The sequence below is a fragment of the Hydra vulgaris genome, chromosome 12 (assembly GCF_038396675.1).
Source record: "Hydra vulgaris chromosome 12, alternate assembly HydraT2T_AEP".
Taxonomy (NCBI): Eukaryota; Metazoa; Cnidaria; class Hydrozoa; order Anthoathecata; family Hydridae; genus Hydra; species Hydra vulgaris.
In genome coordinates, this window is record NC_088931.1 from 18,601,941 (window position 1) to 18,616,925 (window position 14,985).

A 14,985-nucleotide genomic window follows, 5' to 3' on the forward strand; every position below is an offset into this window, starting at 1 on the left:
AGGTCATAATTTTATTCTGCAGCAGGACAATGAACCAAAACATTGTTCCCGAGTGGCAAAAAATTATTTAAATGAAATAGCAGAGGAAGGAGTACTGGAATTGATGACCTGGCCTCCTCAGAGTCCAGTTTTGAATATAATTGAGCATATTTGGGATTACCTGGAATGTTTTGAAGTACTTCAAAGAGAATGGCACAACATACCCCAGGATTTTATAACTAACTTGTATGAATCTATTCCCTGGCGAATATTGGCTGGGATTGAGGCAAAAGGAGGACATAGTAAATATTAAGAGTTTTTTATGAAGTTTGACATTAAAAAGTTTGTAATTGCTCCATATTTTGTGTGAAATACATGTGTTTTAATAAGTTTATAATTTGGAACTACAAACTTAAATATTAGAGAAGAATTCTCTGGGATTTTTTGAAAAAATGTAAGTGGTCTAAAACTTATTCACTGTACTGCATATATATATACATATATATATATATATATATATATACATATATATATATATATATATATATATATATATATATATATATATATATATATATATATATATATATATATATATATATATCAGGCCTTGTTAAGAAGCAAAAACTTTTATCTTTTAGAATACTTAAATTATCTTTTGATTGTCGTTAACGTGACGTTTATTCAGAAGAAATAAAGTCGTAAGTAAAAGCATTTAACCGCAATTGTAAACTAATAGATTTTTTGTTAAAGAAACAGTTTGTTTCATAATTTTTTTTGTTGTTGTTAAAAATTAGTTAATAAAAACTAAAGTGTTTTAAGTTTTATCTTAAGGAATTAAATATATAAATTCCTTTTAAATATAAAAATTATTTTTAGTCATAATAGTTAAAAAAATGCACGATTTATTTTGATGTAAATATTTTATTAATAAGATATTTTGTTCATTGTTAATTCAATAACATAAAGTTTTAATGACGTTCGTTTAATTTATGAAAATAAATTATGATCACAAATATGTTAACGGTAACTTATAAATAACAAAAAAAAACTCTTTATTGTTTGAAAACATTATTAAAAAGAGTTCACAAATTAAATAAGAAAAAATTTATTAACAGTTAATAAAATAACCAAAAACCAACTGAAAAATTATAAGAAAATAAACAAACATTATTTTACGTTTCATGAAAAAAATATTTTTTTCAAAATAAAATTTAGTCCATAATTGAAAAAAATAATAAAAATGATTTTTTAAATAAGAACTAAGATTTTATTTGTAACTTTTGTTATAGTGAGAAAAAAAAAAACTGTTTGTATGATTTTTAACACGTTAATAAAATAACTTTAATTACAATGCAGTACTTGAAAAGACTCTAGTGACACAATACAACTTCTAACAATGCAAAATATATTTGCTGAGTTGAGTTACTTAGAAATGCGTTACGCGTTTTCGCTAAGCAGCGAAATCTCGTAACAAGGCCTATATATATATATATATATATATATATATATATATATATATATATATATATATATATATATATATATATATATATATATATATATATATATATATATATATATATATTTATATACATACAGTACAGTTACAATTAGTTAGTTACAGTACAGTTTTTTAATTTCTAATTGTGACTTTGCAACTACAAATGCTTTTTTATTTTAAAAAAATTAGCGAGTAACAAATAAAAAAATTACATTAACTTATTTACTTTATTTATTTAAAGTTTATAAGTTTATTATTAAAATTACATTGCTGAATATATCGTTTATTAAAAAATAATCACTGCAATTTAACTTGTGTTATATAAAAAAAAAAGTTTAACTTATGTTGTGTGCAAACTTATGATGCAGCCATTTATTTAAAATTTAACTTTGAGTAAAAAAAAAAAAAGTTTAGGCAGGAAAACCAAAAAAACAATTGCAATAAAAATAAGATTTTTTTTAAGAATAAACAAAATTTAAAAATTGAACAATATTTAGTAATATTTTTAAAAAGATTTGACAGTTAAGTTAAACCCAAGCATTAACTTTAATTTTAATAAACTTGAATATATTTTTTAAATCAAAATTAAATTATATATTTTTGAAATCTAAATTAAATTATATATATTTTCTATTAAAATAAAATCTTTTTATTAAATTAGTTTGAAATTAAAACATATAATTTTTATCAGAATTAAATTATGTTTTTATGATCTTTGCTTCAAGCTTCAAAAATCAATCATTACAATAAAATAAAAACAAAAGAAAAATAAACTTTAAAATTTATTTGAGTTTTTTTCATCAGTAATTATTTACAAATGAAAAATTTATAATTCAAATATATTATTTAAATTTATTGTTAAGAAAACGCTTTTATCAAAGATAATTGTCATTCAAATTTTTGTAACAAATATATTTACATAAACGTCATTCAAAAGTTAATGTGACTTTTTTTTAAACTAATTACTTCTTTTATCTTACTGCTTATAGTAAATGATAAAAAAATAATAATTTTTTTATTATTTTTATTTTTTTCATTTCATTAATTAAATGATAAAAAGTTGCTTAACTGAAATTGCTTACTGTTTACGTAAAAATCGCTTAAGGCGTACATAAATCGCTCTATGCTTAACTCATTAAAACAAGTCCTGTATATATATATATATATATATATATATATATATATATATATATATATATATATATATATATATATATATATATATATATATATATATATATATATATATATATATATATAATATATATATATAATATATATATAAATAATATATATATAATATATATATATATATATATATATATATATAATATATATAATATATATATATATATATATATATATATATATATATATATATATATATATATATATATATATATATATATATATATATATATATATATATATATATATATATATATATATATATAGAGAGAGAGAGAGAGAGAGAGAGAGAGAGAGAGAGAGAGAGGAAGAGAGATTATAATCTACCTTGTTGCAAATTGCAGATCATCTTGCATGGTAACCATTAACAATGAAGCTACTGTACACCTATATACAAATAAACACTTTTAATAAACAAAATTGTTAGAAATACTGAAAAACACTGTAATAACAAATTTTTAATTGAATACCTATTTCTAAAATAAATATCTAACTTTACTTAACCATTACATCAAAACTTGAAACATTGAAAATCAAATTTTGAATAAACACAAAGTTATAAATTTTAAAATGATCATTAGATTACACAGGTAATATCTCTTTATTGAAAAATTACATATTAAAACATAATAAATTTGAGAAATAGCAAAAGTCTTAGCTATAAGCAGACATTAGTTATGAGAGGACACTAGAAGCTAGACACTAAAGCTTAAATATGAGAGGACACTTGTTAGAAGTAACTATAAGTTAGAAGTTGAAGTTATGAGAGGACATTAGTTAGAAGTTACTATTAGTTAGAAGTCAAAGTTATGAATGGACACAATTAAAAATGACACTATAATCCTAATTTCTGCTCACTTATGATATGCCTAAAATAAAATTTAGTTCATCATTGAATTTTGAAATTTTAAAAAACAAAAATAAAAAGTTGTGAAAAACATAGCATAAAAGAAGACTTTACAACATAATTATATAAGAGCAACTCAAAGTTTAGATAATAGCAAATCAGTAGTTATGTAGTAATATTGCATTATTTTAATCTTAAAGTACCTGTCTGTCATTTGGAAACTAGACTGACTTTCCAAAGTTCTAATGAAAGTCAAAGTAAAATCTTGTTCTTTCATAAGTTTGATAAACGAGTGCATGGCACTTTTCCACTCTTCACTTTCATCTTTCTAAATTTCATAAAAACTTTGTCACTAAAACATTTAACTATAAACAAATTTCAAGACATAAGCAAACCAATATCAACATTTTGGAGTAGAAAAAATTGAAGAAAAAGCAAAAAAAGGTTTTGCCATTAATTGCATAAGAAATTGCATTACCAATACCAGAACGGTATTGCATATGTTATTAGGCAAATTTTAATCTAATTATTCTAGCAAATATAATGTGGCATGATATATATGTATAACAAAAATCTATGAAATAATTATGAGGTAAAAATAAAATCAAAATGAGGTTAAATGCAGCAAAAAAAATCTTTTTGAAAACGATTAAATTTTTTTTGGTAAAAATACTATTAAATATAATGAACTTGTAAATCATTTAAATAATAAGGACTATAGTGAACTTGTAAATCATTTCAATAATAAGGACTATAGTGAACTTGTAAATCATTTCAATAATAAGGAATATAGTGAACTTGTAAATCATTTCAATAATAAGGAATATAGTGAACTTGTAAATCATTTTAATAATAAGGAATATAGTGAACTTGTAAATCATTTCGATGATATGGAATATAGCAAACTTGTAAATCATTTCGATGATATGGAATATAGCAAACTTATAAATCATTTCGATGATATGGAATATAGTGAACTTGTAAATCATTTCAATAATAACGAATAGCTCTAAATAAAATCAATGATAACTTAAAAATATTTTTATTTATAAAAAGCTCTCTCATCTGATATTATAGACTAGTGGAAAGAAAGCCAAACTTCAGTTAACAATTAAAAAAGAGTCAGTTTGTCAGTCAAACTTGGTGTAAACCAATCACCAATTGGTTGTCAATTAAAAAAAAACAATGAATATTCAATACAAAAAACATTTTAAAAAATACCCAAAATATACAATCAAACAACATGCAAAAGCAAAAAGAGAAAGTATGTTCATAATACAAAATCACCTTTGATCATCTTTGATGATGAAAAAATAAAAATAAAAATTTTAAATGCTACACAAACAACAAAGAAACATTACCAAAGATTTGTAGAAATCTTTGTTAATGTTAAAAAAAGATCAGTTTGTAGAAAAAGAGAAATTTCCCAACAAATTATTTATATTGACAGCTGTATGTGACTGTTTTATGTTCAAGACAGTGTTCCTTGCCTCTTAGACTATCTGTATACATATATATATATATATATATATATATATATATATATATATATATATATATATATATATATATATATATATTAAAAATAATAGGGGATGGATCCCTGGAGGACCCCACATGTTAGATTCATTAATAACTACAAAGAAGAGTCTTTGATATTAATGAACTGTTAGCAATTACTAAGATTTACTTTTAAACCAGTTTAGGGATTAATTTCTAATGCCATAGAGTTTTAATTTTTTAAATAAAATGTAGTGATGGACAGTATCAAAAGCTTTAGACAAATCGATGAATACCCCTAGGGTATAACGAGAATTTTCAAAAGAACTAAAAATGCTGCATGTTAGTTGGAATATGGGGTGTTCAGTAGAATTGTTTCTCTGAAAGCCAATTTGATTATTGTATAAAAGTTTAGTATCAACAAAATAATTGTAGAAACTGTTATACAATATTCTTACTAATATTCTAGAGAAAACTGGAAGAACCGGACATACATTTATGAATGTTTAACAAAACAACTTGTCCCAGTCACCTACAAGTATCACAGTAACTTTGTATTTTGGGCAGATTTACCAAGGTCTTAACCACAATCATTAATTGAACCTACCAAATATGCATCAAGCATAATCAATAAAACCTACTGGAAACATATGGCTCAGAAGGTTACAAGGAAGATTAACAAGCTTCCTAACATAAATAATTGCACCAAATTAGAAAAAACCCTGTTACAGATTATGGATTTTTTCATATAAAAAATAATTCTTTAATAAATAGATAAATCTTTATTTATAGATACGATATTCAATTTTTTATTTTGTCCAAAAATTAATATGCCATTTGTATAATATTAAACAGCTCAAACCCAAAATCTCAATTGATGTATGTAATGAAGCCTATGAATTTTTTAGAAACCAATTCTAATGCTTTAACATGCTGACCTTATTCTGCTGTCGTGTGAGTGCGTGCGTGCGTGTGTGTATATATATATATACTTTTTTTTTTTTAAGTTAAGTCGTACAAAAATTTTAAAAAGCATCTAGCGCATTTAAAATAAAATATCGCTTTACAAAGTATTATATAATTAGGTAATAATAAAAAAAAAGCATAAAAATGTTTATTCATTAATAAGCTTTTATGAGTAAAAAAGTTCCTTATTGAAGAACTTTTGATGAATGACAATTATTATTAAATAAAGGATAAGTTGAAATGCCATAATAGGTTTTTAAAAAGCTATTTAAATATTTAGTTTATATATTTTTAATTGAAAAATTTTTAAAATTTAACCTATGTAAACTATTTATACTAAATATATATTTATATATTTTCAATTGAAAAATTTTAAAATTTAACCTATGTAAACTATTTATACTAAAAACGAAAGAACTATTTAATATGCAGTTTTTTTACTTAGTTGCGTCTTTTATTTACAATTTCAGTATGACTTTAAGCGAAAATAATAAATACAGGTATATTTAAGAACTTAAAATCTTTTTTAATAAATAGTTGTAGAAATTTGTTCATTTTCATTTCAATGTAACCTAAAAACAACATTAAAAGCGTTGAACTCATTAATTTAAATTTTAATTGCAAATAATTGCTTGGAGTTATTTCAGTGCGATTTTTAAACTTTTCAAATTGAAAAATAAAATAATAGAGTAATAAGTTAACTTTTTAAGTATGAAATTAGGAATAAGAAATGCAAAACAAAATAATAATTATAAAATACTCAATCTTTTTAATAAATAAATGCAATGTACTACTCTGAGTTTAGCTCAGTATGGTACTAATATACTTTGTTTACTTTTTTGCACAATTATTAACACTTGTTTAGGAAAAAAAGCAAAACAAAAATAATGAAAACTTTTTTTTTTTGTCATACATAAATGCTACTTGTCAAAACTCTCATTCATATAGAAACCCTCACCAATGACTGTTCTAATTTGTTGCCATAATGTTTTGTCTGCCACTAATCTGCATTCATTGATGTGTGTATGTGTGTGTGCGCGCATGTGTGTATGTATGTGTGTGTGTGAATATATAAAAATATTACCTAAGAAAAGTCAAAAAATACTTACATCATCTTCCAGTATAGGATGATGAATGAGCCCTGGATATAAAACTCGCATAGCATATTGATGAAAATTAAGAGGAGGCAATTTTAGATTTGCAACATCATTTGTTAAATCAGAGACACCTGTCATATATCCTGCAAAAGCTAAAGAAATAAAAAAAAAATTAAATGAATTATTCAAAATAATAGAGAAACTAATTTTTTTAGAATTTTCATCAAGTTATTGTGAAAACATTGAAGGATATTTTTTGAGATCACTTCTTTTAAAGAGGTTTTATATCTTTGATATCTTTGTTGTTACAAAAATCGAAAGATGAAAACTTTCCGTGTGTTTATTACTGACAACTGAAGTTCCGAGTTTGATCCCCACCCCGTCCCTGGTAGTACCACACTCACTTGTTTCTCCGTGCAGCAGCCTTGTTTGTAGAGGTTCATGTTTTGGAGTTAAAGAGTTGAGAGAGTACTTGGAAACCAAAAAACTCTTTTTAACTCTAGTTGATCTTTATAAAATAAACTGCTTACAAAGATTGAATAAATTTGAAATAATAAATCATAGAAATTTCTCTCTTGTTGTTGAAAATTAAACTAGGAGCCGCTTCAGTTAAAGAGGCTACTTTTTTTATTAGCATTAATTGAGTTTACAATTTACTCGTCACTCTTAAGGTAAGCCATAACAAATAAGCTTGCTATGCGAAGAGACAAGTTCACCAAAACCTGCAGAAATATATTTACATATATATAAATTATTTCATAATTCTTACCTTCTTTACACTCTCTAGCGTAACTTGACTCTATTCGATCCATTTTTACTTGGTACAAAGCCTGATACTCTTTTTGTCTTTTCTGCTTTTTACGATACAAACATGCTAAAACAACAATGACGACAAGTAAAAGAGCTACAGCAACTGAAGCAGCAGTAACATATAAGGTTAATGAACTTTCTTTAGTAGGTTCTACGTAGAATGTTATAGAACCAACATTGAATATTAGTCCAGCTCCTTTTACACCAACATAAACCTAATTAAAAGAAACAAAATTTTGCAACACTTGAATAGAATAGAGTATAATTAAAAACTCAAGAGAAACAAAAATTTTAATTTATTTATCAGGTGCATTTAACTTCTCACCTAGATTCTCAAACATTTAATTTATTTCAAATACTTTCAGTAGAATACTTATTTATAAACATCATTGAAATTTCAAAAAATTTTCATTTAAGACATAATAAAAGTAATGTTTTATATAATTTTAACTATTTATAACTTATCAAATGTTAAATTTGTAAAGTAAAAAACATTACCACAACTGGATAAGTTGGACCCACATTTTTTTCTTTTAACTCTTCCTCAGATGGAAGCTCGCACACCAAGTTCTTTAAAAAGTAAACATTAAATGATTAATTTTTACAAAACATTGTCATAAATATATACTAGGTAATTATTATTTAACCAATTATTAATTTTTGTCACTTACTTCACCAATGTCAGTTACCCTGCACTCACATTCTCCCACAGACACATTCACATCTTTTTTGCTGAGTACACGGAAGCCAGACCCCTTTTAAAATGCAAAAATATTTTAAAACGCTTTTGTTTATTTAAAAAAAAAATTTTATTGAAAAGAAAAATCAAACCGATAAAATAAGTGTTGAAGTCTTTATTTCTAATATATTTGGAAAAGTATTGAAAACTGGATCTGCAAACACTTTAATATATTTAAATGATTTCACATTAACCACACCATCAAGCAAAAAACCAAGCATTACAGTAATGTTATTAGCTGAGCTATCAAAAGCAGATGAAATATTTGGTGCTAAGCAAATCATTTTGGACTGCTCTGTTATGGAAACAAACCGACAATCCTATAAGGTATGAAACTTACTTTTATAAATTACTTATATAATGTATACTTATAACAAATATTTCCACTAGTAAAACTTATACTACTACTACTACTGCTACTACTACTAATTGAATTTACTGTATGTTTTGAATGTTTCATGTCCGTATTAAAAAATAAAAAAATACTTACTGATTTCCTTGTTAAATTGTGACTTTCTGAATAAAAAGTCATTTGGGGCTGTTTTACTATATTTAATCTTTGTCCTTCAACATTTAAAACTTGACCTCCACTAAAAATATATTTATAATAAGAATACAATGTAATTAATATATATATATATATATATATATATATATATATATATATATATATATATATATATATATATATATATATATATATATATATATATATATATATTAATGAAGAAAAAACAACTTTTTCAATGGTACTTAAAGTTTCATGCCTATACGGCAATCATCAGCTATTGAATACAAAATCAAAAACAAAAAAACCGCTAAAAATTACAAAATACTGTATAGTGGGATCTTTACGTCGCTAAAAGACATACTTTATGGCAACCAAAGAAAAAACAAAATAATAGTTAATCACCGGTGTCAAAAAAAGATAAGAGGGATTTATTCTTGTGCCTGCATTTTGAAATCATTTAGTTTCTTTAACAAGTTTTCACTTTTATATGTTAAAATAAGGAATTTTTCGTATAAGCAAAGATTGCAAATTTTTGATGAGGAGTTATAAGGATTGCAACATTTCACAATTTTCAACTTAATTAAGGGTGTAAACATTTGTCTTTTATGTCCCAAATTTCTTTAGACAACTTGGTATCATTTTTATATTTATTAATGTTAAAAGATTTTAGGCGATTAGCATACCCAGATTTGAATAGAGTTTCACATAAGCCAAAATATACTTTTTTTCTGTAGTCAGGTTTATTTGACGACATGGTGGCTTGATAAATGATGTTTTTCATCAAGCACTGGTTGTTCATTGGGCAGATGGATTTGTTGACACAGTTGCATGTTTTTCCCTCATCTTTACTTTGGCTATATAATATCCTGTGATTGTGCAAATTAATGATGGACTTGATGTTTGGCATACATGAGTAGCCTATTTTAATGGTATTTCAATTAAATATCTTGCAAAGTTTGTGACCAACTGGAAAGTGCAGATCTACCATGTTCAAAAAACGATTGCCTATTTTTGTTGCAATATTGGTACTGAAAGGTGGGTTGTTCCAGATTATGTTTCACTTGTGATTTTTGAATGGGATTGGTTTTTTATTTGAATGGTAAGTGAGTTTGCAGATGAAACCTGATTTAAATAATGCATCTTGAAAAGGAGGATTGGATTGTTTAAAAATATTTTCGTTAGAAGAATTGGTTGACAATCTTAGTTCGATAGTTTGAGGAAGACTTTTTAGTATGCTAGGAGGGTGGTTAGAGTCAGCATTTATATAGCTGATGGATCTACCAGGCTTGCACTAAGGTTGGAAAGAACTGTCATTAAGATTTCACGTTAAGTCCAGATAATTAAAAACTTTAAAATTACAGCTTATGGATATAAGAAGGTCACTATTTTTAAACATTTTCACAAAGTGCTTTTTAATTTTTTTAATTTGTTGGCCACTCCGGTTCTTAAACACTGCTAGACCATCATTTCTATGCAATTCGAATTCATCTTTATTGTAAGACTGCGATAATTGAGACAAGATAAATATTCCAACTAACTCACAAATTTCTGCGCCATCAAAGGCTCCCATGGTGACATCAAATAAACCTCCACTTTTTTTAATCCAGGCTTCACCATTGTTAAATGATAATGATTTCCTGGCGTGATGTATTAACTTTTTATCATCTTGTTTTATAACTAAGTATTTTTCAGCAAAGGCTATAGTGTTGTTCAGTAAATTTTCATTAATTGAAGGATAAAAATCAGCTATATCGAAAAATTAAGAACTTGTATAGATGTTTTTCTTTGATACTTTCAAACCAATCTATAACATTCTGTGAGTTTAGCCATTGCTTGATGCAAACTTTTTTTCTAAGATCACTATTTATTTTTGATAGAATAACTTAAGAAATTCTTCCTACTTTGTTTTTTGCAGAATCTAATAGTCGAACTGTAAGGTTGTTTAAAAAATGATCCTTGTGGTCTTTAAGAGTGATAAAACAATTGGAGGTCCCATTTAATTCAATTCTGTTGAAAACAGCATGATTAGTTAAAAAGTGTTTATTTTCAATATTTATTTGATCTTTCAAATTTTGGTCAGTAGGATCTTATTTAGGTCAGTAACGGCATTCTTAAGGTGGTGGTTATACTCTTCTTTGGAAATTCTGTACATATCAGATGTTTTGTTAGCTTGAGTTAAAGTTTTTATTTTTAACTAAATTAATTAAATCATTTTCAAGCATTGCCATTTCTTTTATGTGTGGAAGACATTTTGCAGATTTAATGCCATAGTTTTTGGGTTTAGATGAATTATTTTCGTCAAAAATTTTATTAAGAAAGAACAAAGCTTTCCACCTCATTCTTTTTATAAGTGCTTCAGTCTTCTCCAGTAACTGTAATAAGAATTCTTGCTCCGATGGAAAAGGAATATTTTTGACTGAGTAATTAAAGTCTATTTTCTTTATTGTGTGGACGACTTGGAGTAGAGGGCTAAAATAATGATAAATAACTTTGTGAAAATGTTTAAAAATAATGATCTTCTTATATCAATCAGCTGTAACTTTAAAGTTTTTAATTATCTGGACTTAACGTGAAATCTTAATGACAGTTCTTTCCGACCTTAGTGCAAGCCTGGTAGATCCAGCAGCTATATAAATACTGACTCTAACCACCCTCCTAGCATACTAAAAAGTCTTCCTCAAACTATCGAACTAAGATTGTCAACCAATTCTTCTAACGAAAATATTTTTAAACAATCCAATCCTCCTTATCAAGATGCATTATTTAAATCAGGTTTCATCTGCAAACTCACTTACCATTCAAATAAAAAACCAATCCCATTCAAAAATCACAAGCGAAACATAATCTGGAACAACCCACCTTTCAGTACCAATATTGCAACAAAAATAGGCAATCGTTTTTTGAACATGGTAGATCTGCACTTTCCAGTTGGTCACAAACTTTGCAAGATATTTAATTGAAATACCATTAAAATAGGCTACTCATGTATGCCAAACATCAAGTCCATCATTAATTCGCACAATCACAAGGTATTTCACAAAAAATTCCTTATTTTAACATATAAAGGTGAAAACTTGTTAAATAAACTAAATGAGTTGATTTCAAAATGCAGGTACAAGAATAAATTCCTCTTGTCTTTTTTTGACACCGGTGATTTACTAATATTTTGTTTTTTCTTTGGTTGCCATAAAGTATGTCTTTTAGCGACGTAAAGATCCCACTACACAGTATCTTGTAATTTTTAGCAGTTTTTTTGTTTTTGAATTCAATAGCTGATGATTGCCGTATAGGCATGAAACTTAAAGTACCATTGAAAAAGTTGTTTTTTCTTCATTAATATATATATATATATATATATATATATATATATATATATATATATATATATATATATATACATATATATATATATACATATATATATATATATATATACATATATATATATATATATATATATATATATATATATATATATATATATATATATATATATATATATACTATATATATATATATATATATATATATATATATATATATATATATATATATATATATATATATATATATATATATATATATATATATATATATTAGTAGTAGAAAATCACTTAACAAAAATTTTTTCCATTTAACACTGTGTTTCATCAACAAAGATTCATCAGAAATGGATGATCAAATTAATAAAACTTCAATTTATACCAAAAATTAAATTACAGGAAGTTGCAAATGTCTTAACTACTGTAAATTTTCACACATTTGTGGAATTTGCTGACACTATTATAAAAAGAATTCTTTAGAAATGATTACTTATGCTATTTTTTTAAAATGTTTTTTAAAAAGGGTAGTTAATGTAAATATTATTTGAACTCATTTATTTTTATAGTTTTTTAGGAGAAACTTATTTTCGTGCCTACATTTAGAAATTTATTCCGATCTTTTGTTTAATAAGCATTCTTGATTTGCATGTGTAATTCATTTCTAAAGAATTCTTTTTATAATAGTGTCAGCAAATTCCACAAATGTGTGAAAATTTATAGTAGTTAAGACATTTGCAACTTCCTGTAATTTAATTTTTGGTATAAATTGAAGTTTTATTAATTTGATCATCCATTTCTGATGAATCTTTGTTGATGAAACACAGTGTTAAATGGAAAAAATTTTTGTTAAGTGATTTTCTACTACTAATATAATTGCTCTGTTCTTTTAAGAACATTGAGCACTCTATTGTGTAGAATACTTTTTAAAGTTGTTTAAATATATATATATGTATGTATATACATATATATAAATTATGTTAGTGTATTTTACAAATAGAGTGCTCAATGTTCTTAAAGAACAGAGCAATTATAAATTTTTAAAAACACTCATCTAAATTTCTTCAACAATTTGTTTCATCATCAGTAGGCTCATCAGGAACAATGTCGAAACATCAAAAAATTCAAGTTATAGAAAAAATATTTCACAGGAAGTTGAGAACTGGTTTAATTATTTATGTAATAACTGTAGTTATTTTGTAGCCAAGAAGTTGCCTCAACTACATTAAAATTAAATAATTAATCATGAAAAAAATATTTTAGAATTAGGATAATTAAAAGTCTGCTCATTGGTTTTCATAAATTTTTAAAAGGTACTAGTTTTCATGTCTGCATTTAGAAATTAATTCAGATTTTTTGTTTAGTAAATTTTCTTGATCCAATTGAGTAATAATTTCAAATGTTTAATAGATCGTTTGTGGTAAGCATAACATTTTTTCCATTCAGGGTTCAGGGTTGTTTTGGCAGGAAACAATGCATTTGTAAATAATATTTTTTACAAATAATTGAAATAAAATTTGCAAATTGCAATAAATGAAACAAAAATTGCAAAAAAGTGAAATAGAAATATAATTTAGTTCAACTCTACGTACAGCAAAAATGCTTCAACAAATATTAGAAAGCATTTTTAAAATTAATTGACAAACATTTCCCTCCCTATAATGAATTACACAAAATTTTTAACAGAAACACTATTAAAGTAAGCTATAGCTGTACAAAAAATGTTGAAAGAATTGTAAAAGGCCATAATTTTGCATTTATTATTAAAAATTAATTTCTAAAAAAAAAAAATAGTGCATTGTTTCCTCACAAAACAACCCTGATAAACAATATATTGGTTTAACCAAAGGCAAATGGAAAAAAATTATGCTAACCACAAACAATCTTTTAAACATAGAAAATACTTAAAAGAGACTATGCTGTCAAAATATATTTGGCAACTAAAAGAAAAAATTATTAATTTTAAATCAAACTGATCTATTCTAAAAACTGCGCCTGCTTATAATAACATTTCCAAAAAATGTATACTATGTTTACAAGAAAAATTTGAAATTATTACTCATTTGGATCAAGAAAATTTACTAAACAAAAAATCTGAATTAATTTTTAAATGCAAACATGAAAATAAGTACCTTTTAAAAAATTATAAAAACAAATGACCAGAATGAAACTATCCTAATTCTAAAGAATTTTTTTCATGATAAATTATTTAATTTTAATGTAGTTGATGCAACTTCCTGGTTGCAAAATAACTGCAGTTATTACAGTTATTACATAAATAATTAAACCAATTCTCAACTTCCTGTGAAATATTTTTTTTATAACTTGAATTTTTTGATGTTTAGACATACTTCCTGATGAGCCTACTGATGGCGAAACAAATTGTTGAAGAAATTTAGATAAGTGTTTTTACTAATTTATATACATATATATACATAAAAGTTAAAAATTATTATAGATGTTCTCATCCCTTGCAGATCAAATTAAACTAATGCTTTCTAACTACATTTAAAGTACATTTTGG

General features: G+C 24.7%; 1 protein-coding gene across 2 annotated transcripts in view; it reads right to left on the reverse strand.

Annotated features, from left to right (window-relative positions):
- The window catches only part of LOC101237442 (plexin A3), a 124,023-nt gene that overhangs the window by 43,910 nt on the left and 65,128 nt on the right, over positions 1-14,985 (reverse strand). For both annotated transcript variants that reach the window (XM_065812435.1, XM_065812434.1), the window contains exons 17-24: positions 9,121-9,220; positions 8,723-8,950; positions 8,563-8,646; positions 8,390-8,461; positions 7,851-8,106; positions 7,094-7,233; positions 3,722-3,846; positions 2,999-3,058 (exon numbers count right to left, since the gene is read on the reverse strand). In XM_065812435.1, coding sequence (XP_065668507.1) covers positions 2,999-3,058; positions 3,722-3,846; positions 7,094-7,233; positions 7,851-8,106; positions 8,390-8,461; positions 8,563-8,646; positions 8,723-8,950; positions 9,121-9,220 — 1,065 coding nt within the window. The remainder of the gene's footprint in view (positions 1-2,998; positions 3,059-3,721; positions 3,847-7,093; positions 7,234-7,850; positions 8,107-8,389; positions 8,462-8,562; positions 8,647-8,722; positions 8,951-9,120; positions 9,221-14,985) is intronic.